Source organism: Dermacentor andersoni, chromosome 9 (assembly GCF_023375885.2).
Source record: "Dermacentor andersoni chromosome 9, qqDerAnde1_hic_scaffold, whole genome shotgun sequence".
NCBI lineage: Eukaryota > Metazoa > Arthropoda > Arachnida > Ixodida > Ixodidae > Dermacentor > Dermacentor andersoni.
Window position 1 is genome coordinate 3039447 of NC_092822.1, and position 26232 is coordinate 3065678.

The 26232-nt window shown below is 44.6% G+C and overlaps 1 protein-coding gene and 1 long non-coding RNA gene across 3 annotated transcripts in view; one reads left to right on the top strand and one right to left on the bottom strand.

Moving 5' to 3' along the window:
* The first annotated feature begins 1099 nt into the window (after nucleotides 1–1099).
* Nucleotides 1100–26232, top strand: part of LOC126526924 (uncharacterized) — a 111609-nt gene continuing 86476 nt past the window's right edge. The window contains exon 1 of one of the 2 annotated variants that reach the window (XM_050174631.3): nucleotides 1100–1488. In XM_050174631.3, coding sequence (XP_050030588.1) covers nucleotides 1242–1488 — 247 coding nt within the window. In that variant the 5' untranslated portion in view covers nucleotides 1100–1241. The remainder of the gene's footprint in view (nucleotides 1489–26232) is intronic. The other variant, XM_050174630.3, reaches the window with a different exon arrangement.
* Nucleotides 17107–22972, bottom strand: LOC129383734 (uncharacterized). The gene is made up of 2 exons (XR_008611594.1): nucleotides 19664–22972; nucleotides 17107–17573 (listed from the first exon to the last, which is right to left on the bottom strand). It is a non-coding gene; the product is annotated as an uncharacterized lncRNA (long non-coding RNA).

The window sequence follows — 26232 nt, forward strand, 5'->3', positions numbered from 1 at the left end:
GTATAAATATGTCGATTATATACGTATATGGGCGATCAATCCTAAGCTTTATTGAATTTTTAAAGATTGCTTGTTGCAGGTAACATAATTCTAGTCCTTAAGCTGGATTACTCAGGGGCGGACATGCATGCGAAATCGAAACAGATATTCAATTAATAACAAAAATTAATTCAATTACTTCTTAAGTGATTACGGCACATATTGCAAATTTAGAATTGTAGCCGGTCAGTTTTCAAGGCGTATCCATTTGGAATGAATTTTCATAATACCGCCATTTCTGAACTACGTTCTCAAACTCGCCGTAAAAATGCAGCGTTCCACCTACTTTTTTAACAAAGCGGTCTTTTATTCCTTGAAGCTCAAAAGTAACTGAAACGCCAAGGTATTTCGTGCCACAGTTTGGGAAATAGTACATCGAAATTGGTGTCCCCTTGGAAATTAAAGTGGATAAGCCTTGCAAATTCACCGGCTACAATTTGTAAATGGCAATATATGCCTTAATATAATTAACTACAGAGATCATTACTAATTTTTAATTAGTCGTATATGTGTTTAAAAGTTCACACGCTATTTATAGGCCCGCCTCTTGGAATAACCCAGCTCAAGGACAAGAATAATGCTATCTGCCATAGGCGTTTTTTAGAATTCCGTAAAACTTAAAAATTATCATCCCGCATAATATTTCCGATTATCAGCCTATCAACATGCGCAGGATCGTTACATTGGGATAAGACATCTCAACTTCGTTGTAAAGTATGCGCGTTCTATCCTACCGATATGTGTTCCTTTTTTGTTCCTTAGCTCTTTCAGGCATTTCTGCGTCATGATACAAGCTGAATGGCTCATTTATTGCGTTAATTTTGCAATTAATTGAACATGTATAACATTACTGTAGACAAAAGGCATGAGTGAATACTCTTTTCTTTCATTTTCTGACACGCGTAGTTGTGTTTTTATATTTCGTCCGTTTCTACATTCCATTCGTTATGTGTTGAACAATCATTGATGCGCCCTCTTCTCTCAGCCCTGTAGCAATTACTAACGGCACTAACTGACAATGAAATATTATGGGTATTAGTTGAACAAGAAACGATCACGCGCGACTGCGAAGCGAACGCTTCGGAGGGCGTCGAACGGCCGCCAGCCGCGCTTCGACCCGCCGGTCACGTGACGCCGCCGCACCGCGGCGACGCGTGCAGTGCCCGACGGCGGCAGAAGCAGCGCGCACTGCCAACCGCAACATGTTCGCTCTCGTGACGCCGTCACCGCCGCCGCCGCCGCCGATTATACTCGTGCAGCAGCAACGCAGCGAGGAAGCGTCGCCACGGCTGCGACGCCGCAACAGGGACAAGGCGTTCCCCGTCGAGGAGTTCGTGGACGCCGTGCAGCAACACCGCTTCCTCTTCGACCGCAACGAGCCGGAATTCAAGAACGTCGCCATGAAGGAGGCCATGTGGGAAGCCATCGGTCAGCAGTTCGGAATATCAGGTAGGCGCCGGAATGCGGCGCTTTCCGGCCTCGCCGCTCGGCGGCTGCAGAGAGAGCGGCAGTTGCGCGGAGGGCTTTTCGAAAGAGCTCACAGCGCATTCCTCCAGGCCGCGAAGCGCGCCCGGTTTGAATTAGAGGTGTGCGCCGTGTCGGCGTGTTACTAGAGGGAAATCTGGCGCTGCTGCGCTCTGGTTAATTACTGTGGAGATGAAGGAGACAGTTTAGGTTTCAGTTTTAGTGCAGCTAAGTCCGGTGGGATGTTTTTAAACGATACAACTGATCAGGAGTTTACAATACAAGGCCATGAAATACCCCGAGTGGCCGAATACAAATATCTCGGGGTATGGATAAACAAAGGGCAGATGTACACGGAAAAGCACGAACAGTCTCTCATAGCTAAAGGGCGAAGAGGTGCCGGGATAATGAAGCATAGGGCATTGTGGGGGTACAACAGGTATGAGGTACTGAGAGGTATTTGGAAGGGAGTAATGGTGCCGGGGCTTACTTTCGGAAATCCGGTCCTGTGTTTAAGGGCAGAGGTTCAGTCGAGACTAGAAGTAAATCAGAGAGCTCTGGGAAGATTAGCACTAGGTGCCCACGGGAAAACCACAAACGAAGCAGTACAGGGGGATATGGGCTGGGCATCGTTCGAAGCACGGGAAGGTCAGAGTAAAATCCTATACGAAAAGCGCCTGAGGAAATTGGACGATAACAGGTGGGCAGCTAAGGTATTTAAATACCTATACAGTACAGAAAGAGCGTTGACTCAATGGCGGAAAAGAACTAGGAAGCTAACCAGTAAGTATGCCAGACACGAGGACGAAGAAAGACAGAGCATTAAACGACAGGTTAAAAACGCGGAAGGTAAAAATTGGATAAATTCAATGGAAAAGAAGCATAGTGTTGAACTATATCGACACTGGAAACAGCAGATCAGAAAGGAAGCGTTTTATGATAACTCAAGAGGCAATGCCCTTCTCTTTGAAGCTAGGTCAGGATGTCTTAGAACGCGGAGCTATAAAAAGAAATTTAACGAAGAAGAAGACACATGTACTGTGTGTGGTAAATCTGTAGAAACAATAGAACACCTCATACTAAAATGTGATGGTATCAATCCCGATGTCGATGCGGCCACAGTCACGCTTCCTGAGGCCCTTGGGTTCAGAATGTAAATAAATATGCGGTGGAAATCAGCAAAAGGCGATTGGAGGATTGGTGGCTCAAAAGCAGAGAGGTGACATAAGGTTAAAACGGTAGGAAGACGTATTTAAAGAAAATCGAGATTTTTAATAACACACAGCACAGCTGAATAAATATAAAAGGCAGAATAAAAAGCTGAGCATGGTGGCAACTGCCATCACCCCGTTTCAAAGGGGACGCTCCTACCTTCCATCCATTTATGTAGACTGCCTCGATGCGCGCCACATAGAGTTTCCTACAAAAATTACTAGAGGGAACTCTGGCGCTAGTGTCTACGGGAGCTGCAATGGGAGCGGTTGTCCCAGCATGGGAATTATGGGAAGTACATGGGATTTGCCTAAACTTCGTCCTTTTGACTTCAAACGGCTTTGTGACTTTGTAAACTCGTCATTTTCAACAGTGTATTGCGCAATAAATAAGTAAATAAACATCATTAAAATTGCCCGACGGAAGGATTCGAACACAGGGACTCTAGCACAGAAGCCTGATATTGAAACCATTAAGCCACGGAAGCTTTTTTTTTTCTTTATTTCCTCGTTACAGAAATGCCATGCGAATACATTGTTAAAAAGAGAATCAGCTTAGCTTATGCTCTCTGAAATTAAAATCGCTTGAATTTAGCCAACTAAACCAGAGACTGTCGATCACGTCTTCATTGATTGTTGGGATCCCTTTTTTCATTGGGACATCTTACAACGAACATTAAAGAAAGCATTACCAATAACCCCACGTGGTATCAGATACTTAGATACAGGCAATAACGATATTCCATATGACCTTATTATGCTGCTGAGCCTCCATAGTATATGGTCCACAAGAATGTCGGTATGTCATGCTGATGTGAATGCCCATTCTGTGCGAGAAAACTTTATTGAAAGTGTCGTCTACATGCGTGAAGTGTACAAAGCCCAGAAAGAACCGCCCGATTGGTTGCCGCTGTTCGATGAGTTGATTAAGCCACGGAAGCATGTATCGACAAGCGAATGAAACGCCCTTGTGAATTTATCGCAGGCATGCCAGTGGAGACGCTTGGCGCGTTTCGGTTTGGCCACCTGGGCAAGCTCAATCGTTGCAATTAATAGCAATTGTACGCGTTCCCGGCGTGTTCTGCGTTTCGAAGAATATAGATTGCGCAGAAATATACGACAATAAGATTTACATAGCGTAATATACAAAGCCACAAGGACGTTTGAATCCACAAGCACGAAGATCAGACAAATCCATGTACTTCCCATCATTCCCATGGTAGGACAACGACTGCAGCGCCAGAGTTCCCTCTTGTAATTTTATGGCGCGCCATGATGCGCACCATGGTGATGTGCGCGCTCCCCTCCGAAGCCGTGCAGGGTGAAGACAACCGCGTCGTCTGCTACGGCGTCCGCCATTATGATGCCCGCTCCGTAGGCAGTCAACGGGCGTCGCGCAGCTGCATGTACAGTTCGCTTTGATAGCGTGTGCTGCTTTAATGATATGTCGAGAACACGAAATTTTCGTATCAGCAGTGTGAAGGTATCAGTTTAATATTCTGTCATTTTTATATTTAAATAGGAATTTCCAACTGGACTTGCTGGCAGCAGAAAACTGCCGTCCACGCCAGCCCCGCAGACCTTAAAAGAACGTCTTGTTGGGGTGACTGTTCACCTTGTTTAAAAGCACGAAACATACGCGGGCACGAGTCCCGCCGTCTTTCGCTGTGTCTGTGTGTGTCTCGTGCCTTTAACCAAAGTGTAAAGACTGTTTGGCTGCCTGCTGAAACCCGAATTTGTTTAACAAACCGCGTGCTGCCACGGGACAAAAGAATGATTGTCATCGCAAACACTACTTTCAAATCTTGTTTTCGAATCATTCATCAGTTAGCCCATTTACGGCTGAATGCTGCAACGCTGAGTAGAAAGCAATGATCGTAACAGTCAAATAACCACTCTGCAGTTGGAACGAGGCCGTGTGTAAGTGATGTTCTACCAATGTTGAATGGTTGTTTCGGGGTCACGGAAACTGCAATTATTGTGGCAGCTTTTCATTTGTGTCTGTCTTACCTGTTTGTGTCTGTGTTACCCAGCTGTGCAGACATTTGCGAATTTTTTAACGTCGCATATTTCAACCAATATCACATCCACGGCCTTTCGTTATGATTTCGTGGCATCGGGTGTGATGTATCCGTGGTAGAGGGCATATGAAATTTCTACCACCTGAGGTTTTATTAACATGCACCGATACCGAACTACAGCACCATGTGTTTAACCTCTATAGAAACTCGGCCGCCGCGGCTGGGTGGCTCCCAAGTCCTCAGGATCAGCAGTTGAGCGCGATAGCTACGGAGCTTATACATCCGGGCCGATTTTATTGCTTCATTGTAGTTCGAAACGTAATTTATATTTGTTCTGTGGGATATTACACACTAATACTACGAAATGAACCATTTCTGGCGCATTTTTTGTTTAGTTTGAGTATATAGCAAGCGCTTTCATTGAACGTGTTATTTTGTGGCCGTATGTTTAGCAGTGCTTCCATAGTTATTCTTAATTTTGTTTTGAATTCTTTTACCTTACTGTAAATATGCAGATGAGGGTAAACAAAATATTGAATGCATACCAGATTATTTAGTGCCTTACATGGGGCTTATATTGCACTAAATCACGACTCTCACGTAGTAATTGACTATAAAGCCCTGTTTAGCATATTTTCTGCACGAATATATTGTCAACTGGTAATTGCTATAAGCCGGTCATCCATGCTGTTAAAATAAAGTGGCCACACGGCTTCTCAACACTGAGAAAAAGTGCATTCAATAGATAGCAATTTCCGATGTGATAGCTTGTTTATTTGGTCGGGAACTTTAAGGATTTCAAAATCAACAAGTGCTACAACTCACTACAAATTAACTGCAGCGCATGTCTTGCTTCCATGCCCACTAATTCTCGCAGCTTCGAGCTGGCCCAGGTGAATGCTTAGCCTTACTCTTTCATAACTTGATATCAGCATGTGTTCCAGAGAATCCTTGTGTCGCTGGCATGCCTCCAGACTGCACTGAGCCCTCTTGATTAAATATTCTGTCACAGCCTTTAGAGGAGACATCAGGGTGAACAGGTTCTCAGTCCAGGACTTGATTCCTTTAAAGTGCTCTTCGCGGGTGTGAGCAAGCTCATAACTTCACCGCTCGGATAACATAAGTTCTTACCATCATGAACATACTCTTTTAGTGCAGTTAAATATGCATGCTCATGGCTTGTAGAGCCCAGCATTGCAGCCCTGCACTGCTCGCAGTTTTCGTTTTTTTTTTTTCAATATTTCTTTCACAAAAAAAGCCACCAATATGGTGCAAAATGCTGCAGTCAACTGAAGTCATTGCTTCCTCCAGTCATTCCGTGAGTGGTTCGTGCACTGGGGCATGCAACACCCGGGCATTTCGGACCAGAAAACGCCGTGCACGTGTCTCTCTCGACCGACCGTAACAAAATGTGGGGAGCGCAATGGCGGCCGGCGGTCGGAAGGCGGCACTGACCCCTTCACAGAATGACTCCACCCTTTGCGAGGGCGCGCGCATCGAGGCACCCTAGTGGTATGCATGGGACTGCCGGCATATCGGCATTTGGATAGGCGTGGTTCTTGGAGAGCCAGGCAAGCACCGTTCCGTCTCTCACAATCATAAATTTTCTACTAAAACAGCATGCAAAAAGCTGTTTTAGCTTTATTATTACACAAAAGCATGTTTTGTTTAACTATGAGAACTTGTTATTGCATGTACATTTATATGAAACGTAAAAAGTACAGCGGGCCGCTAAAGTTGGAAGACAGACTACAAGATTCGTGCTCACTTTGGAACAATTGGTCGTCTGTTCTTGCTTTTCTTCGCTTGGTTATGCATTGTAGGTGAGTAAAATTCACTGGAAGATGTAATATGCATCAATGGAAACATTTTATGTAGATTTTACTTTAATAACGCGTTATTCGTGTAGTCATATCCACGTTTTAGACGAAGCCTCTTACAACACCAGCCAACACAAGCCTCGCAGACACACATACTATAGTGCCTAGAATATACTGGCTAGTGTGCCGTGCACCCGCTCTTTTTAATGGCGGAGTGTGGCGCTGCCTGCAATGAATGCCCACGGTGGCCGACAGAGGTCGCTGCCATACGAGTGGGTACAGACTGCGCGTGTCGTCTGCTTCGCACATCAGTTTCGCAGTGGTTGCTTCGGTTTCTATGTTTGTGTTTTCTGTCTTATTACAGCATTGCGTGTTTGTTCTTGGTTTTGTGAAAGAGTGAGTGCGTAGCTGCTGTGTTTGTGTGCTTGTCATTACGAGAACTATGCGCCGGCGGTGAAAAAATGACGAAGCTAAAGAGAGAGTGCAAGGAGAAGACCTGCTTTGTGCTATTGTGTAGAAGCGGCTACCGCTCGAACAAAGGGCGTGTATCCTTGTTCACTCCACCATCTGATACGAAGCGGTAGCAGAATGGGCAAGAATGACCAGGAGAACGGACAGAAGGCTGGCACCAACTGCTGTGATGTGAAAAACATTTAGAAAACAGTTTATTCCAACGTGCATTCTCTATTACCGTGGATTAAAGGCGTTGTCCACGAGATTCCCCGCGATAAAACAAGCCTATTACCCTACGCCATACCAACGATATTGCTACGGAACAGTATTTGCAATGACGAAGAGGCGAGCAGTGAGAAGTCGACGACGACGATTGGAGGCTAGCGCGGGCAGTTGCCTCTTGGCCAAGTGCGGCGTATTCCCTTGTAAATATACTTGTATATAGCTTTTCGTCGTAGTCTTCTCACTGCTCGCTTCTTCGTCATTGCAAATACTGTTCCATAGCACTATTTCCTGAGTATCCTAAGCATGCACCTCGTGAGTGCCAGGAAAAAGAAAAACAAGAAAAAATGAGCAGTAGTGCTTTGAACTACTATACTGCAGGTTATGTACGTTGCACGAAAGATCACTGTAAAAAATTCTTGTGTACAGGCTTAATTCCTCTACGTAAGTAAAGCTGAAGCTAGTGCCAATGCTGCTTCATATTGCACTACACCCATTTTGACAATGGAGGTCTTGTCTATCTTAGTCAGACCTTGTCAACCACTGTGAAGGTCATGGAAGGTGCTTTTACTGTGTTCTTTAGCAAAAACAAGTTACATGTAGCGAGTCTAGCTGATTTTTCAGGTCAGCTCCAGACACTGGCATTTCCGCAACTAGGGTGCCCAGAGCATGAAAAACCATGGCTTTGACAGCAGTTGTAAAGCTCTCTTTTCTTGAGGTTTGGGATTTTGTAAAAGGCATCAACAAAGAGAGGCAAGCGCAAAGGCAACGGCAGAAGCTCTTTAAACTGCGTCACTGCCACTAAATCTATCTTCATGTATGTGTGCATTATCTCATATCTAGTGCTGTCTTAATTGTGCCTGCGTTTGACTGTTACGCTTGAATAAAATCTTTGTTACGCTCAAATAAAAGACATGTTTCCTATTTTTGTTCACGATATCAGAAATAAAAAGAAATCTGCATGTATTTACCTGGTATAAAGAATGTATAGTACAAGGAACACCACATTTCATTTTACAGGCTAACTTAGTAATTTACTTATTATCATACCTTCGGGGCCCAATGGGCATGATGAGGGGATAGTTACATGGTTTACAAACAATCAAAAACATTCATACCTATGAGGACAACAGTATAAGATAAATAGGCAGAAACAGCAGCAAATAAAATAAAAAGAAAGAACAGCAAAACTCGAGCCATTTCAGAAGATGATCGGTTACAATGGCCTTGAATGGTTATGCATTAATATAACATTAATAGAACAGTAACACAACCTTAAAATTCTTTTACTTTGTTAGAATAAAAAAATGCAGCCTAAAGCTTGCCCTTAAAAAAATTACGCTGCCATCATCGCTGGAATAAAAAACAAGTGTCCTTACTTATCGCCTAAGAGACACGAAGGCGAACGCCTTGTAAAGCCTACTGTAATCCACGCTAAACCTCCTTCATCCGCTCTAATCCACCTTACCTCCTTAATCCCCCTGATTCAACCCAATTCACCTTAATCCAATCGCTAATCAATAAATAAATTTGCTAATCATTAATCATCTCGGCTGGACATGCTTTTAGTTCGCTTCTGGCCTGGCCTTCCTTGGATCGTGTGATATATTCTGTACCTCACAACACGACCTTGAAACATGGAGATCTAAGGCTTCTGCCTTAAAAATTAAGTTTTCTCTTTGACAGCATGAAACACATGAGGTTCTCCGCTAGAAGCCGCGCTGAGCTAGCACAAGCTTTTCAAGCAAGCGACAAGTGCTAAAGAAGCCTGTCGTAATCAAAACAAACCCTAATCAGTAATCAGCTGCCCACATTTGAACTGTGCTGCTGCTACGGCTTAATAAAAACAAAAAGTGCAGCAACCCGCTTGCTGATGCTGTGGAAACACGGCGGGTTACGAAGACTGGATGGTGCCGCGGCAGCCAACAGCATTCATTGCATCCGGTGCCACCCGAGAGGCCACGGACGGCGCACTAGCCAGTATATTCTAGGCACTATACATATACGCCTCGTGCAGCGCCTATAGACCGTTTTTTCATGGGTGCCACCATATTGCTATGCAGTGGCGCCATCTATGGGCAGTCTGCATGCTGGCTTGGGCGAGTGCTCCGTTTTGCATGACAGCTCGGCCGTAGTTTCTGGCTTTTGTTTTCGTGCTCGTGCAGTCTATTTAGTATGACGTGGCGTCTTCTACGTGGAAAACGGTTCTGTGAGACGTACTGAAGAGCTTTAAGTCGGTATGGCCGGACTTTCTGCTGGCGTTGAGGCAGACGGAGCACGCAGCCCGATGGTGTGCGCGCCTGTTTGAACCTACGATCAGCCTCGGATATGAATTGTATATCTCTGAAAGTTCCATTCCCTAATGTGGCCTTATTGCAGTATTATCCTCTAGTTCTAAGCTGCAGTCTAGGAGCAATGAAGCATACGCGATGATTGTAACAGCATGGGTGCCGTTCTGCTATGATAGGAGCTGCGCTGTTATACTTTGACAAGCGTTCAAACTGTTAGCTGCAGATTACATTGCGTGACTACTTGGTTCGGTGGATGAAGTTTCCACCCATGAATGAAATAGTTTTGGTTAGTAATAACAGCATACCTTACAGTGGAAACTATACTTGTCCAGCAAAGCGATCGTTTACGAACTGCGCGAGCGTCCTAGGCAGTGGTAGGTGCTGGATTACAGATATCTTTGTTCTATATAGCGCATGGTCCAAACATGCGGCATCGAAGTTTATAAATGTATAAACGTTGTGCGGCGTGACTATGCGAGATCGTACCGCGTGGCTAGGCCGTTTTATCTTTATTTTTCGAGAAAGAGGATGATAACCGATATTTTTTTTTTCGGTTGTGTTCATTCTGTTGTCTACGACGCACTCACATGTATCACAGAAATTTTGTCCTCAAAAATAGCCATCGCATTGTTTTTATGCGATCTATCTCGGATGTTTTGGCTTTACAGGGCAATAAGGCAATGCCAAAGCACATAGCATATATATATGTATCACGCTGGTTCACCAACCGCAGTGATCGCTGTCTTGAGCAGCGCCATCGGCCTCATTCAGGAGGCTAGCGTAGACATATAGTGATTTCAAGCCTACTAGATTTGAAATGCGTGAGAATGATGCCGGTGTATCGCAAATATTTGATAGCGCCTGCTGCTTACATGTTTCATGGTTGTCTTAGGTTGGCTGTACACAAGCATGCGCTTCTTTATGTTTTAGTGCCTACGCCAAGTGATCAGATAGGAAGCAGATTTACCATTTCATGCTGGTAATGCAGACACCAGTTATCTTCATTTAAATAGAATCGATATACGCAAAATAGTTCACAACATATACACACACCGCGGTGAATAATGCGCATCACATGTTTGTGCCCCAAGAGATATTTCCGTGTACTGTAGTTACCGATGCACCGAAGGGCTTCCTTGACGACCTTATATGAACGGATATTGCGCAAATTTCGCAAAGTACGGTCTAAAACATCTCGAAATTGTTCCACAGCACGCAACAGCAATACTTTCAAGCAGCGCCGCGGCAGATCGCCCAAGCCAGAGAGGAGGAAAGGCTCGCAGCCAACACCCCCTATACAAGTTCTCTAGAGGGTGCTGTTGCAGCGCGCCTTTTTCTCCTCGCCCGATGAAAAGGTCTATAGAGGCGCCACTGATAGCCACTTAGCGGGTGCTTCCAACAGTACGCGCGGGAGCAGTAGCAGACGACAACCCTTTGCAGCAAGGATGGCTGAAGTTCGCGGCTGCGATTTCTCCTTTGTTCGGGCGTCAGGCTGCTGCTTCTGCAGTGACAGCTGTAGGGAAGACGCTTACCTCTGTGGGAGCGGGTATGAGCACGATGTTACCGGTGTTTGGGACAACATAGTCCATATACGTGCCAGCTGCGTCCCGAAGCCAAATGTCATGAACCCCATGTACAAGAAGTGGAGCTCATGTCAAGTAGCCGATAAATTTTGTTGAGTAATGTGATCTCTCGATCGTTCTTTCTTTTTAAATTCTCCCCTTGCCGTAATGCTGCTTTTGTACCTCAATAATCAGCACCTGTCGTTAGTGCAGACTTATATCATACAAATTCGCACGGTGCAATGTCTGCGTATGCCGTTGTGATTTTTCTGCCGATGAATACATGTGACCTCACCGAATAAGTGCAATCAAAGTCGCCTCAAGAAGAGTAATTGCGTATTTATTGATGGAAACGCGTACACTAGTCAATGAAGTCACCAAACGCACGAGTTAATAAAAGTGCGTGTTAGTGCTGTACCGCCGATGCAGTTCTGCTGCATACGCCGATGAACTGCCGTTCCCGCTGCAGTTTTTGCAATTTTAATTTCACCAAGGAAGCTGCTTGGAAACGTACAAAGCTAAAGTCTGACTAAATTTTCAGTACTTTCTTTTATTTTACTAGAGAAAGGTGCCACATGATATATTTAAAGGCAGCTAGGGCAGTGCCAGTCAAAGTAGATGAGCGCTGACGGCAAGGCCGGGTTTAGTCCTCTGCAGCGTAAGCATAATAAGAAAGAATTCAGTTGAGTACAAAATTCACATGCAAGAAGGGACTACGTTGTGAAACAAACAAATCGCTTGGCGTGTTAAGTCTGCTCAGGCAGCATCAAGGTGTGATGACTTCCCAAATGTGGTGCGAACTTTTCAGTGAATAATGGAACAAAAATACCATATGCAGCAACTATTAGCAATTCTCGCCCTGAGCTACCTATTTTCTAAACACATTAAAAAAAGAAAAACAATATCTAAGATGCCCTCGGGCGAAAATAATAAAGCTGTGAAAGAAGCACTTCCTTGGTATCATTCCGATAAGACACAGCGTGATTTATACCCTTTACAAACGAGGCACGGCGAAAACCTCGCAGCTCAACAGAATCAACAAGAGTTATGCATGGAGCAACCAGCAACAGTTAAACATGTGCGAAGCCACGCATAAAATAGATGTAAAAACATGAAGTGCACGACAGCTGGTGCCAGGATTTACCGGGCCACATAAAACCAACAATTTCAGTTCTTGCAAACTGCAGTAGCTTTAACATACAACACAATGCGCTCGTGCAGTTGTGCTGCCTAGCTAGCGCAACGCTGTGAAGAAGCGGAAAACAATATAAGCAGCAAACGGCATTCCGAACTTTAGCGAAACGCCTTTAAACCGCATGCTCCACTGCATACGAACTTGGTTGCTTACGCGTCTAACTATGATCGAGTGGAAAAAAACACCGATGAGACAAAGGAAAGGATGAGAAGAAGAAATTTCCTGCCGAAGCGACAATCCTTTGATACCATTGCTCCCACTGATGAGGCTTGTGGGGAATGATTAGAACCGTAACGTCAGCACGTTTTCACCAGTATTTGAGCGCCACACTCTGCAACAATTCTTCTTCGACATTCCTTGAAGCTTTGGCCACCCCACACATACAAAGGGTGTCGTCTATTTTGCTCTGAAAACGTGAATAAGACAGAGAAGCACTATCAAAGACGCAACAAACTACGGTGCGCGCGTGGCTCCTCTCCCGCGTTCTGCGCAAGGCCGCCACCAGTGGTGCGTCCATCGGCACAGACTACGCGTACACCATCATTCTCATGACGGCACAGCGGTCCTTAGGAAACTCCCATAGATGGTGGCGCCAGATTTCGCTCTAAATATTATAGTGAGAAACTCTATGGTTTCGACCGTTGGCGGCAGCGTGGTGGTCGTTTCTAGTCGGCGTCGGCGCAGCTATAGCAGCGCAGCGCCGGGTTATCATCGGCGGCGGCCCATGGCCATTTTTCGTTGACAGCGCCGGCGGTGTGGCAACCGAAACCACAAATTTAAAAAGCCGTTTCCCTACACCCTTTGCTAAACTGGTTGAAATTCTGGCCTTTTCATGCTAAGGACTGAGAGGACCGAATGCAAAGGTGTTGAAAGTGAGAGAAATACAAAACGTTTTGTGTTTTGTTCCTCAGCCGACACATATAAAAAATTCATTGGGCACATATCTAAAAGCGTCTACGTTGAATGTGTTTTGTATATTCCTTTCTCCACGAATGTGCAGATCCTTGCTGTTACGTCCAAATCGCAATTGTTCTATTTTTTCTGTGCCTCTACGATACGATACATTTTTCCATTGAGCAAGGAAGCAGTGAAATTGTCTAGAAATGCTAAGCCAGCACCGACGCCCGTGACACTCGCTAGATAAGTTAACCTTGCTTCCACTTGTTCTGAACGAGATTGTGTTTATACAATATGCTTTACGTAAAAAAAAGAACAGACCTCTTCTATGACCAACTTTTGTTGGGTCAGCCCTTAAAGGGACATAGTGAGTTGACGTGGACTGTTTAAATACCATTCCAGAGACTCGCATCGCTTGTTTCGTGCCAAGGAAAGACTTAGTTTACGAGAGAATTGCATCTGAAGGGTCTGAGCACCTTTTCGAAATTCAAATATCCTGCCAGCTAACCGGGGGAGTGGTGACATTGCATGCGCCCAGCAGACGGCAGTAGCGAGCAAGACAGGGCAGTGAATCCGCCGCTGCATCTGCTTTTTGGTCAAGTGGAGTCGACCGTTCGGGTATCCTGCTACATCACATGGAAGCTGAATTAGCTGCTACTTACAGTTTGTGCGAGTTTTCCAAGCCAGCGAAACCAGCGCAGCACTATGCGATAACGAAACTACTGAAACGCGAGAGCGTCGGCGGCACAGAGTCGAGCGAAAACGGAACCATTCGACTGCCCGCATCGTTGTCAAGGCTAATTTCAATGAGTTATTTTTTTCTAAATATTAAATAGAAGTGGACAAGTAGCGTTTTATTTTGTCTTGTAATACAAGCCTGTTTTTTTTTTTTTGCAACGAGTGATTGAGTACTAGTGACGGAATTTAACTGAGAAGTGCTTTCGTCACCTGGCAAGTACTTGAATGTCCCGGGGAGTCTCTAACCACATTGTACATTTACCTAGATTTCTCGATTATTAAGGCTGTTTGCAATAGATTCCCGAGCACTAATCTATCACTTTAGCTTGACTTAATATTTGCCTTTAATGTCCCTTTAAGCTGTCAACCAATCAGCAGATGTTATAATGCAACTTCCCAACTGGACAAAAGTGAAATCACTTGTTCTGAATATTAATCACGCTGTGCTTGTGTAACTTTTCTTATAACGTTCTATTTCCCTGAAGAACAAAGAATCAAAATACTTTTTTTTCTGCAGGAGGTGAACATTCTTTTTTCAGCTGAGATATGTTATGATGCGGTAGAAAACAATTTGATCAATTTGTTAACTCGTCATCACCAGGTTGGATGAACGAAGTGTGGATTAGTCGAAGTTCAGGCATTGCTCGGATGCACAATTATTTCCGAAAATAAAGAGTTCTTTTTTAACCTGCACATCGAAACTGTTTCATGGTTCAGTGCAGCTATCAGTGTCAGTTGCATTCAGTTATTTGTATGACTGCTACAAAGAAACAGCACTATGCAGTAGACATGTAAAAATATTTTTTTTTTACACATAAAAATGTAGAAAAACTTCGAATGCAACGGCCTGTGTAATATGGCATGCGAAAACATCCGACCGGCATATCTTAAACACATCGGGGCCAGAAATTTATATCTTGCTACAAGTTGCATCTTTCATGTTAACGCCGCTATCAGACATATCGCCGATTCTACACGCAACTACAGTGCCCATGACCATGTCCAGGAATTTTGGACATTCTCCTTCGGAACTTCACAGCAACACACAAGTGTAACTTAATGGGAAATTTTTTTTTTTCAAAATTATATTTCAGGATATCGGCTGAGGGTCGAAAAGTTTCAACTGACTACAACAAGAGGGTAGCCCCTTCTAACAACATATGCATTTTGGCACTTACTCGAAACATTGGTGGTGTGTTAATGCAGCTAAAGCAGGTCAGACAGTGGCGGTGAAGTCCCACTACAGGAGGAAATCGTTTTGCGCCCTCCCGCCAAAGGGCACAATGAAGAAGCGCCAAATTTAAACCATAAAGCGATTTGCTACAATTGGTAATGGTAGAGGGAGTGTTATGCAGCCTGTTAGCACGTGCAGGTTTTTGAGAAGCAGCCGAGATGGTACAGAGTGGTTATGCGTGTGCATGTCTTGAGCGCGCCTGGGTATGGTTGTATGCGCGTGTGCACTCTGTGTATGAGTGTGCGGGCGTGTGCCTCCGTATTTGCGTTTGCATGTGCGCGAGTGTGTGTTTGCGGCGTGTGTGTGTGCCTGCGTGTGCGCGTGGTTGCGGTGCATGTGTGGCCGCGTATGAACGTGTACGCGTGCCAACGTGTGTTTTCGAATTTCAACATGCACGATTGCGAACAAATGTGCGCGTGTTTGTGTGCGCATGGATGCCTGTGCATGTGTATAGTGTGTGTGTATGACGGACGGAGAGAGAGTACGTGCGTGTGAGGGAGAGTGCGTTTGTGGGCGGGGGAGACAGAGAGTGTGTGTGTGAGAGAGGGTGAGAGAGAGACTGTGCGTGTGTGTGCGAGGGAAGAGAGTGTGCGCGTGCTAGTGCCTCTGTATTTGCATATGCTTGCACGCGAGTGCGTGTGTGAGCGTTCGCAGCGTGTGTGCATGCCTGCATCTGCATGTTAGTGCATGTGTGTGTGCGCTTTCATGCTTGCAGTGCATGCATGGCAGCGTGTGAACGTGCAGGTGTGTGACCGTGCGTGTTCGTGTTTCAGCATGCATGCCTGTGGACAAAAGTGTGCGTGTTTGTGTGCGCATGGATATCTGTGCGTGCGATGGAGAGAGCGTGTAAGTGCTTGTGAGGAAGAGAGAGTGTGCGAGGGAGAGAGAGTGCGTCCCACGAAACACACAAGCAGCTATTTGATGTCTAAAAGATGTCTTGAACGGCTAATTCAAAAGTCTATGAGCTGTCTTGATCAAGACATTTTGTAGCCATGGACATCTGTAATTACTTCAGTAAGCCCTGCTAATGTTACGCTAAAAGTTGGCTAATGGACAGCTTGACAAGAACAACTGAAGACTTCGTTTAACATACTCTCAAATTTTTGCGGCAGCTGTTATAGTAACACGAGGTTTACCCACAGTTACAATTTATTTTAAATGAGGCACGGACACCAGAAAAAAAAGTTTATATTGTCGGGTAGAGTGGTGCACAGGTAGTTTTTCCAGATGCGAACCATGGGAATAGTGTAGTACAGCCTCATTGGTCAATTAGTGCTTTTTACTTAGACCAATCAATTGAATGCCACCTGTCAGAATTATTTTGCAAATAAAATAAGATCTGTATTGTATGCTGATATCATGCCAATGTTCTGCCCATTGATATCATGCCCACTGACCTAAACAAGAACACCTCCGCATGAAACACGTCATTATTGACAAAACTTCACCCTGCTGGGTCTCCACCAAATTGAAATAGTTTCTAGCAGGGAAACATTTTGTCAGTGATGCTGCAGTTCAGGTAAAAATTACATGGTTTCAGCTACAGGGGGCACAATAGCCTGACATCTGTATATGAAACAGAACGCTGTGCTGCAATGAATTGTTCAGAAATAAAGGATAGTACACATCTGGAAAAACACTCTGCAAACCATTCTAACTGGCAATATAAATATGTTTTTTTTTTCTGATGTCCATGCTTCATTTAAAAGTAAATTGTAACTTACTTTGTGGGTGCCCCTTGTAAGGTAATGCCACATGCTTGTATAGCATCACACAGAAATAATGGCCAGTTCTTCGATACACCATCCTTTAGAGAATGCCTTGCACGTTGCATGTTACCGGAACTGAAAGATAAATCATAATATGCTGTTATTTTTTTCATACACTGTACGATGAGATTTTCATTCATAAAAGATGATTGCAAGCAAAAATGCAGCAAGACATCTACTTCACACCATGTCACATAGTCATACTTTATTACCTAATAAATTAGAAAAGATGCAGAAAGTGTAATTAGCAAGAGTGACAAATAGCAGCAAAGGTGAGCATTTTAAATTATGGGGTTTCACATGCCAAAACCACTTTCTGATTATGAGGCACACCGTAGTGGAGCACTCCGGAAACTTGGACCACCTGGGGTTCTTTAAGGTGCACCCAAATCTAAGTACACGGGTGTTTTCGCATTTCGCCCCCATCGAAATATGGCCGCCGTTGCTGGGATTCGATCTCACGACCTCGTGCTCAGCAGCCTAAGACCATAGCCACTGAGCAACCATGGCGGGTAAAGGTGAGCATGGATAAATCTTGAAGATGATTGCCGCCGCTGCCAGAGCAGGCCAGCCTTCGTAGGAGAGCACTGGCTGCCCACAAAAGCTTGCCGTCACAGGCTACGCGTGAAGGTTCTTGTAGACATAGACAAGCAATACCTGCACAGAAGAGGGAAAAAAGGCGAGGGAGGAAATGGGAATGTTGAAATTGGAACTTCAATTAGCAATATGTGCTAAGTAAGAAGTTTGGCTCACATTAAAAATAAATTTAAGCACTCCTTTCTCTTAAATTACGGGTATCTTAAGGTATGTATGTGATGATGTTTAAGATGACTAGCATATTTCATGGAATATAGTTATTAAATTGCAGAGCAGAGTCAAAGTCAGCCTTGAAATTAATATATGGTGTTTTGTGGCTAAAAAGCTCCTTATCAACTTGTCAAGCAAGTCTGAGAAGCTTCCTGCAAAATATAATCACTTTAAAACAGTAATACACTTTGCAGGTAAATGATGTACTAACTTAATTAAAAAGTTAAATAGTGTTTTATATTGTTAAACTAAAAGCAAGTTTGGCATTTTGTATTGCCTAGCTGTTGCCTTTTTTTTTTTTCGAACTTATACATGACACAGTACAGAGTAAGCAGGTAGCATGCAAAGGAGGACTGGTGATAAAGCAGTGTTCCAAAGCAACACTCCTAGCTGGATCAATCACTTTTGTTGACATATTTTCATGGGACTCTAATTGGCTTAGGGCAATCCCTCACACAATGATGCATCATCTTGGATGATGCGTCATACAACATTGAAAGTATCTCATGATGTGATCAACCGATAACATTGCCCACTGTCTTGGAAGTGTTCACATGCTGTTTGCGCGAGAAAGTGCAAAGTGATTCATAGAGGTAGCAAATTCATCAGTGCATCTATAGCCTCAGGTAATTCTGAGCATCTACGTTGACCCGCAATTGAGAAGCCACTGCACACAAAAAGGTGTATTCAAGTAATGGTCCATGCTGAATAATTGCCCACCAAGTGAAAAGTCAAATGTGGCAGGCTAATGGGCCAGGGAAAAATAAATTGCTAAATTCTGATAACACCTCCAATGATATTATTGAAATAGGTGACAAAAAACAGCACAGGTAAAATTACAGTTATGACAAAATTTTAAAAGCACCTCTGCAAACTGCTAGAACCCTCAGCATCATACCTGTTCTACACGCACATCAATTGTAGCGGCAAAGCATATCTTTTACAGCACACGCAAATCTTAAATTAGACTGCTTGCTGATGCTGTACAGTAAATTCCTGTAAAGAAACTAAATCATACGGAAAACATTTACAATACAGAACTGATCACATACTGGCTTGAATACATTTGTGCATTAGGGAAGCAAGGTGTAATGTACACTGTTGTAGCAAATTTTTACTCAGGGTATGGAATACTCATATGACACAACAGAGTTAATTTGTAAGTTATTACATAGCGGTGACTACCTACAGGTAAATTTTGTAAGGCTTAGGGAAACTAATTATTAGTAGAACTGTGTATGTACACTGGCACTGAGAAATTGGTTATAATAGTAGCAGCTTATAAGGGACCAGTGCAAGAAAGTGCCCATTTGTGAGACACCAACTAGCTATTTTACCACAAAGCACTCCCTGGCCTTAAAGGCTAAACCCCATGAGCGCGATTTTGTGTGCGACAGCGACGAGCGATGACTTCGAGCGACGGATCGGGCCGTCGCGTGAAGGGATCGCTCGGTCTTGTCGTGCGATCGCTCGGTTCTGCAAATCTAGAATTCGGCGCTCGTCGCCCGGAAGTGCTATGAGCGACCAGCCAATAGCGCGAAGCCGGAACTGGATGTACATAACTCAAGTACTTCCGATTGTCGCACAGAACGAGCATACAATTGAATTTTTGTACGTGCAAGGATAAGAACCTACTGCAAGAATTTCAGAAATATTTTATGCTGCTTTTTACAGTAAAACACATCAACTTAAGTTAATAAAGCACGCGTCACGCTACTTTCGGCGCCTATATTGCTGCCCTCATACCGGCAACACTGGGGAGACGTCGCTCGAAGTCATCGCTCGCATGGGGTACGACTTGTAGATGACGAGCGAACGCGACAGCCATCTCCATCGCGTCGCTTGTCGCTGTCGCGAGCAAGATCGCTTGCATGGGGTTTATACTTAACCCATATACAAAGCACTGGGAGGACCAGAGAGTGTACAGTTTGTTGGCTTACACTGATCATGATGAGGTCCCATCATCCAGCTAGCGCCAAGGTACAAGAAGGATGTCCAGCCGTTTATGGAGTGAAAGGAACAAAAGAGCATCAAGTTGGTAGAAAGACAGATTTGCAATTACAAATGAGGTGACCCAGTCATAGTGATTCATTAATAAATGCCAAGCAGTCGTGATTGCACTCCCAGATGAAGCACCTACTAGGCTAAAAGTTTTGCTGCTTATTTATAACAAAACAAGTGAAATTTGTACATCAGCAGACGATTGCATTTGGAATCGTATACATGAAGTAAACATTGCAGTTATATTTTTCTTTTGCCATAAAGTGGGAACGCTACACGCTGCATAGTCACTGACACATGTGCGCGCGCTCGCAACGCTGTAACCCATGCAAGAACAAAGGGACACAAAATAGGGCGAGTTCAGTCTGGTTCAGGATTACAACCAGCGCCATCTTCGAATGCACTCCCTTCGGTTGGTTCGTGCTACGTTAACCACAAAGAGTAACAAGCAGGGCGAAGTTCTGACTGGTGTTGCGGAAGTCGTGGAGCGCGGTAGTGCTGAACTGCTGAACACAAGCAGAACCCTCGTATAAAAGTAAAGGTGACGAAAACACGCAGGGCGAGAGAGCCTACTCATCAAGAATTGTCGTGGGTAACATCTAAAAATATTCACATTGTTGACGAAAAACGAAGTACAATGTATTTCACTTACCAGAAAAAGTGTTGCCCAAACGTGCGACGTACAAAGACGCATCGAGACATGAAGGCGGCGAATGCAGATCCCGCCATTGTGCTAGTAAGTCGTCGGCAAAAACACGCAATACAGTTGACGGCACGAAGCACTGATGCAAAACACACGGCAAACAGTATCAGCACAGCTAAATGACTCCAGCTAATATCCAGTATAAATGTATATAACGGCTTAGAATGACGTACAACTGGCATAACGAACCCACGACCGAGACATTGCGGGCGGCAGTGACTGCTTTTTTTCAAACTTCCTGCCTCCCAGTGTTTCCAGCATGGAATGAGATGTCTGACAAATTTGGAGCTTGCCTATACTTGACTGCCGCCGAAGTGGTCGCAGGGCAGTGGCTCTGTGACTCCGTGTGGTCGCTGCAACACCGGCGTTTCGCTCCTGCGGCTGTCAGTACCTGTGCGAGCATAGAACGATTTCCAGGCATCGTGTGCATGCCCTGTATGGAAAACAATAACACGCCCTTGATTGTTGAAGTTCTGGTGCGAAATTATTTAACATTAAAGCCAACTTATTATGTTGCTTCCAACGAGTTCGATTTGTCTGTGGCATCTTTTATTCACTAACGCCGACGGTGGACGGTAACCGCACTTTTAACATGTCATCTGGCATTTTATGCACTTTTAGACAAAAAGATCTAAAAAAGTTCTTGGGTTAGACGTTCTGAATGTGTTTACCAACATAGACTCTATGTGTACAGTGTAGTAGAAGAGTTATAGTGCGCTCACAACGTGGCAGAGCTTGACGCCCTTCATGTCGCCACTGACAGGTGGCGCGGTTCGCAGCGTCACCTGAAACTTTCCTACGCGTTGCAGTAAAGCGGCTATTGCACGTTGCTGTTTTGACCGTAATAAAAGTAAAATGCACAAAACTTCTTTTGCTGCACCTTTGCAGTGTGCACTGAACTAAATTACTATTGTTGCGGTTGATCTACAGATGGTTGGCGATGTTTTGTTGCCGGAAGCACGAATGAACTAACCTTGCTATTAACACTGTTCTGTTAATAGCTTGATACGGTCGCTGCAGTCACCGTAGCAAGGGACACTCGTTTTCTCCTGCTGATCAATAAAATTGCTAGTCTGGTTTTGCCACAACGACCGCGCATCCGCATTTCCAGCACCACCGCGCCGAATTTACCCACCACTTCGTTTTTTTCTTTCTTTCGCAGGTAAGGCGCGTGCTGCGTGGAAGTGTGTTGTAGTAAAGCAAGCGTTTTCATGTTGCCCTGTCTATTCAAGAAATTTAATATTTAGGTATCACTGCTGCACAAGTTAAGTTGGTTAGTTGGTTGTTTATGGATTACATCGTTCTTATAGTTAACACGACATGAAATCGAAAGGATGACAATACCAGGTACATTTGTGCAATAACAATATTTATTAACAACGAAATAAAGAATGTAGGCACCAGAAAACGTAGGTTCACAAATTGTATATGAACAAGTACCAGGCGCTCTCCTCACGAAGTCTTAGCGATCTTTCGGTGCATCAATCTCTTCCTATTCTCATATTTTTCACAATTAATACCCTTCGTAAAAAAATGCAGCCGGGTTGTAATGTAAAAGCTGATCACATTCTTAGTGAGCTCAGCTGCATGTTCGCTGCAGCCAGTTGTGCCTGTGCATTTTGTCTTCACCAGGCTCAGCACATCCAAGATGCTATCGGCATGCAGTTGCCTCTTGCTGAAGCATACGGTGAACATGTCTTCCAGCATTTTGATAAAAGAAAAAAGTACACCACGTGGGTAGAGAAGCCCGTCTCTGTCCTTGTGCATTGTGATTGCAGCAATTCAGGAGTCCAGATGAAATCGTCAGACCATCCATGCAAGCCTGGCAGTCTGTTTTCATTACGCACCTTCGTGCAACATACCCTGACATATAGTAAATTATGCAAGAGTGACTTCTCTCTATGTGTTGGTCACGATCTGCTCTAGACAACATCACTTCGGCACCAGGTAAATTGCCCGAACCAATGAGAGCATCAACCTGATCCCACAAGTTGTTAATTGCTGGGAAGGCAGCTGGTGCTGCTCACTTGCGCATCAAGCAAGGCACTTACTGCACATGGATCCGCATTCCCGTATCTTATGGTCTTCACTAAACTGTAAAAGGACATGCAATTCATTGTAATAAGAAACTGTGTGGGTGTCGGGTGGTCGTTGCAGCCTGAGGCTTGTCTGACGATTCCGAACAAATTCTCAATAGGGTCCTGACTAAGTCGAGATGTCATAAGGTACCTAAACCCTAAACTTGCGAGGTACGAAAGAAGCTCAAGTGTGCTTGAGATGCTGACACGGAGCCCAGTCGCTGTTGACTCGCTCAAGAACCCTCCAGCTCCACCTGCATGCTTCTCCCAAGCCGCCAGGTACTCCAAAAAACCTGAGAGAGCTTCGGCTGAGGAAGAGTTCGGTCTCAGGGCTTCTCCCGGGAACCGAGATGTCATAACACAGATGAGGCGGTTGATCCTCCTGTCAAAAGATCATGTAACTCATTATGAGTTTAAGGTCATCCAAACAAATGTTCTATAACTTTACTTATGTTATTGCAATAGCAATTATAGGGACACACCATGCAAAAATTTGTCGTCGTGGCACTGATGCTATCATTATCAGTGCATCGCCTCTTGGGTGAAGCTGTCACATTTTACAGATGCACTTTAATTTCAAGTTAAAAAACACACATACGCTAGTATACACATCTATCTACGTACATAAAATAGGCATACATACTAGCTGTGTGACCGCCATATTCACTTATTCAACAGCATCATGACAATTGCCAGATTATTACCTGAAAAATTCCTGTGTGCCATCTATGGGTCCAGTCTTTGCCTCAATGTCAGCCTTGTAGAGGTGAAGGCCTTGACAAACTCTCTCACCGAAGAGTTGGAAAGCGTATGAAACTCTTTGCTGTTCAAAAGAATTTGGCTGCAAGAGGAATATTGTTATGCCCGGCATTGCCTTTAACGTAAGGCTGCTGGAGTCGATCTTGTAAGCTTCCCTCACGTGGCACATTGTTACCTGAACAAAAGCAAAATAATTACTACACTTGGAAACAAATCAAATTAATCACTTTTGCTCAAACAAACGATTTGGCAAATGTGATATCTGAAGAATTTGATTTTATAATAATGTCTCCTTTTTGTCCCCTAATGACTAAAGAAGATGACTTATGTGTCCGTCAGGTGTGTTGGAAGGGCACTTCATCAGGCCATTTATCAAGCACTTGATTAGGTGCGGAAAGTCTGATATGAAGTGGAAGTGACGTCTGTCATCAACTGGATGTTCAACTTTGCACTTCACGTCTCCTGCTGTTCTCTGGAAGCCGAGAACTTTCCACATATGGCGGTTCCATACAGCGCCGTCACAAGTAATAAAATCAACAAAAGGCCACTTCTTTCTGTGAGTATTGTGGCTTCTATTATTACTGCCTTTCGTTGCAAATGTCCCAATCATTTGCGTCCACCCACCGACGAATGGCGCAAATAGAATCACCATGCCGTGATCTGAGTGCAGAGTTTTATCTGCTGCAGTGGTGAACTTCCCTAAATCTACAAACCTTTTGATTTGGCCAGATTGTTTTACAGTCAGATGCTCCGAGAGCTTGAGCTCATCTACAAGAAGCCCACCATGCTTCTTGAATGGGTCCATGTTTTGTGTCTTGTGTTTAAGATCCTCCAACACTTTATTGCTGAAGCCAAATGCTGATCAATACAGGGCCATGTATCGCTTGAGTGTGGACTTACTTGGTAATGCAAGTACTTCATTGTCCCTTATGTGGTCATAAAGACAGGAACTCTTCATTTTCATTATGATGCATTCGAGGATCCACATTTTGCTATAGCAGAAACCTTTCTTTTTCACTGCTGCTGCAGCAAAGCATTGCTTTACACATTTCTGTTGCTTCAGAGGAAGCTTTGAAATCTGTTTACTCAATGCTTCTTCTGTAACTTCTGCATTGTGCCCCCGCATCTTTTCAACGTCTTTCTTCATTGTGGCAATCTGCGAAGCGAACCGCTTGCTCTGACGGGCCACTGATCTCAGCTTTTGGGCAATAGTTTTACGAGGCCTGGCAGGCACTCGACGGACTCTGGACTTCCTTGTAAGAAGTGCCTTCCAGAAGTATCTGCAGCTCAAGCATTGTCCACCTGAAAGCAAGATGCGCGAAAATTGTTGAAAATACTTATTTAAACATACCAAAACAAAAAATCATATGTCACAAAGAAAAAGCATATACCGCCAGGTAAGTGAGAACCGCAAAATTAGGTAACTATACATTACTCACCTTTGGCTGTTACTTTTCCGCTGCAGTTGGCATTGAAGTGCGTCTCATGCTTGATCTTGAGCTGCTTTCCGAGTACTGCTGTCAAAAAACACGCATCATATTCTTTGGCATTCAGAGTGCCAACACATAGTTCAGTAGCTTCCACGCTTTTCAGCACGTTCTCTGCTTGTTTCTGAGATTTCAGGCTGAGTTCCTTAATCAGTTGTCCCCTAATGTATACCTTGCAGTAAACATTGGGTTGCCTGTCGCAGAGGAACGCGACTACTTTATTGGTCATGACAACGCCTTCTAGGTTGGTCGACGTGCAATAAAGCACTCCGTCAAGGTCGGGGAGTTGATGTGAACTCCAATACTTGAAAGGAGTCTTTAAATCAAAAAGAAACAAAAAACAGTGTTGACACTCTGCCGTAATGCCCTCCTCTTGCGCCGAGTCATAGTCTATCCGGGAAGCACAGGGAGCAGCCGGTGAAAACTCCTGATTATTGTCCAGTGCCAGTGCCTCCTCTATGCTTGGCACTGCCAGTGCACGTCGGATTGTTTTCTTCGTGGGTGCTTGGTCACTTTCGCACCTTTTCCTTTTGTTCCTGGGCTTCGGTGTCGTCTTCGTCAGGTACTGCGGTAAACTCGGAAGAGTCGTGGGAACAGCGTTTTGTGATAGCAGTGGCTTCTCACGAGGAATGCGCACCTCCTTGCTGTCTATAAGGTGCACGAAGTCCCTAATTATGAATCGCGGTTTGAAGTGCAACTCACAGACCGCGCAACATTCATTCAGTGTCTTATCTGCACGGTGGAGGTTCCTCTCCCATTCCTTTCACTGTTCTTCATCACGTGGAACGCTGAACAAAGACGCCTTTGGTGCATCTTTCATGCGACTGTAGCCAGTTCTGCACCCAGGTGCAAAGCAGTAATTTCGACGGCGGCTTGCCATTCACACTCACTCACAGTGCACATTAAGTAAAGCGTCAAGCACAGAGCAAGCACAGAGTATACTGCTGAAAACGCCGGGGGGACTTGCTGTCGACAGCATGTTAGTCCAACAGAACACACTGCACACGAAGCGAGGGCAAGTTTTCAGGAGAAACAGGTAGCAGCGCCTCTGGCGGGCACCAGAGCAGTCGACGCTGAGTGCGCCACGGCGACGCGGTGCAGGGATGCGGCAGTAAGCACACTGCCCCTATTCCAGTACACTGTATCTATGTGTGTGTGCATGCGAGGGTGTTTGTGTGTTTTCGGGTGGAAGCGAACATTTTCCTGCTTACATCTACTCTTGGAAACAAACGCGATGTGGAGACCATTAAAACCCGTGTTTAAATCCCCGAGACAAGAACGAATGACACTGCAATTGTAGCATTATCTCTTTCTGAAAGCGAAACCGACAAAAAAAGTGCCTGTGATGTCAGTATTGCCGCCCTTGGCTGGCACGGCCCCGTAAGAAGCTGCCAAGCGGTTCACATTCGTTATCTTGCTGCCGTCGGTGGCAGCGCACTGTCTTGAGGGCAATGACGCGCTAAATCTGCACTATTATTCAA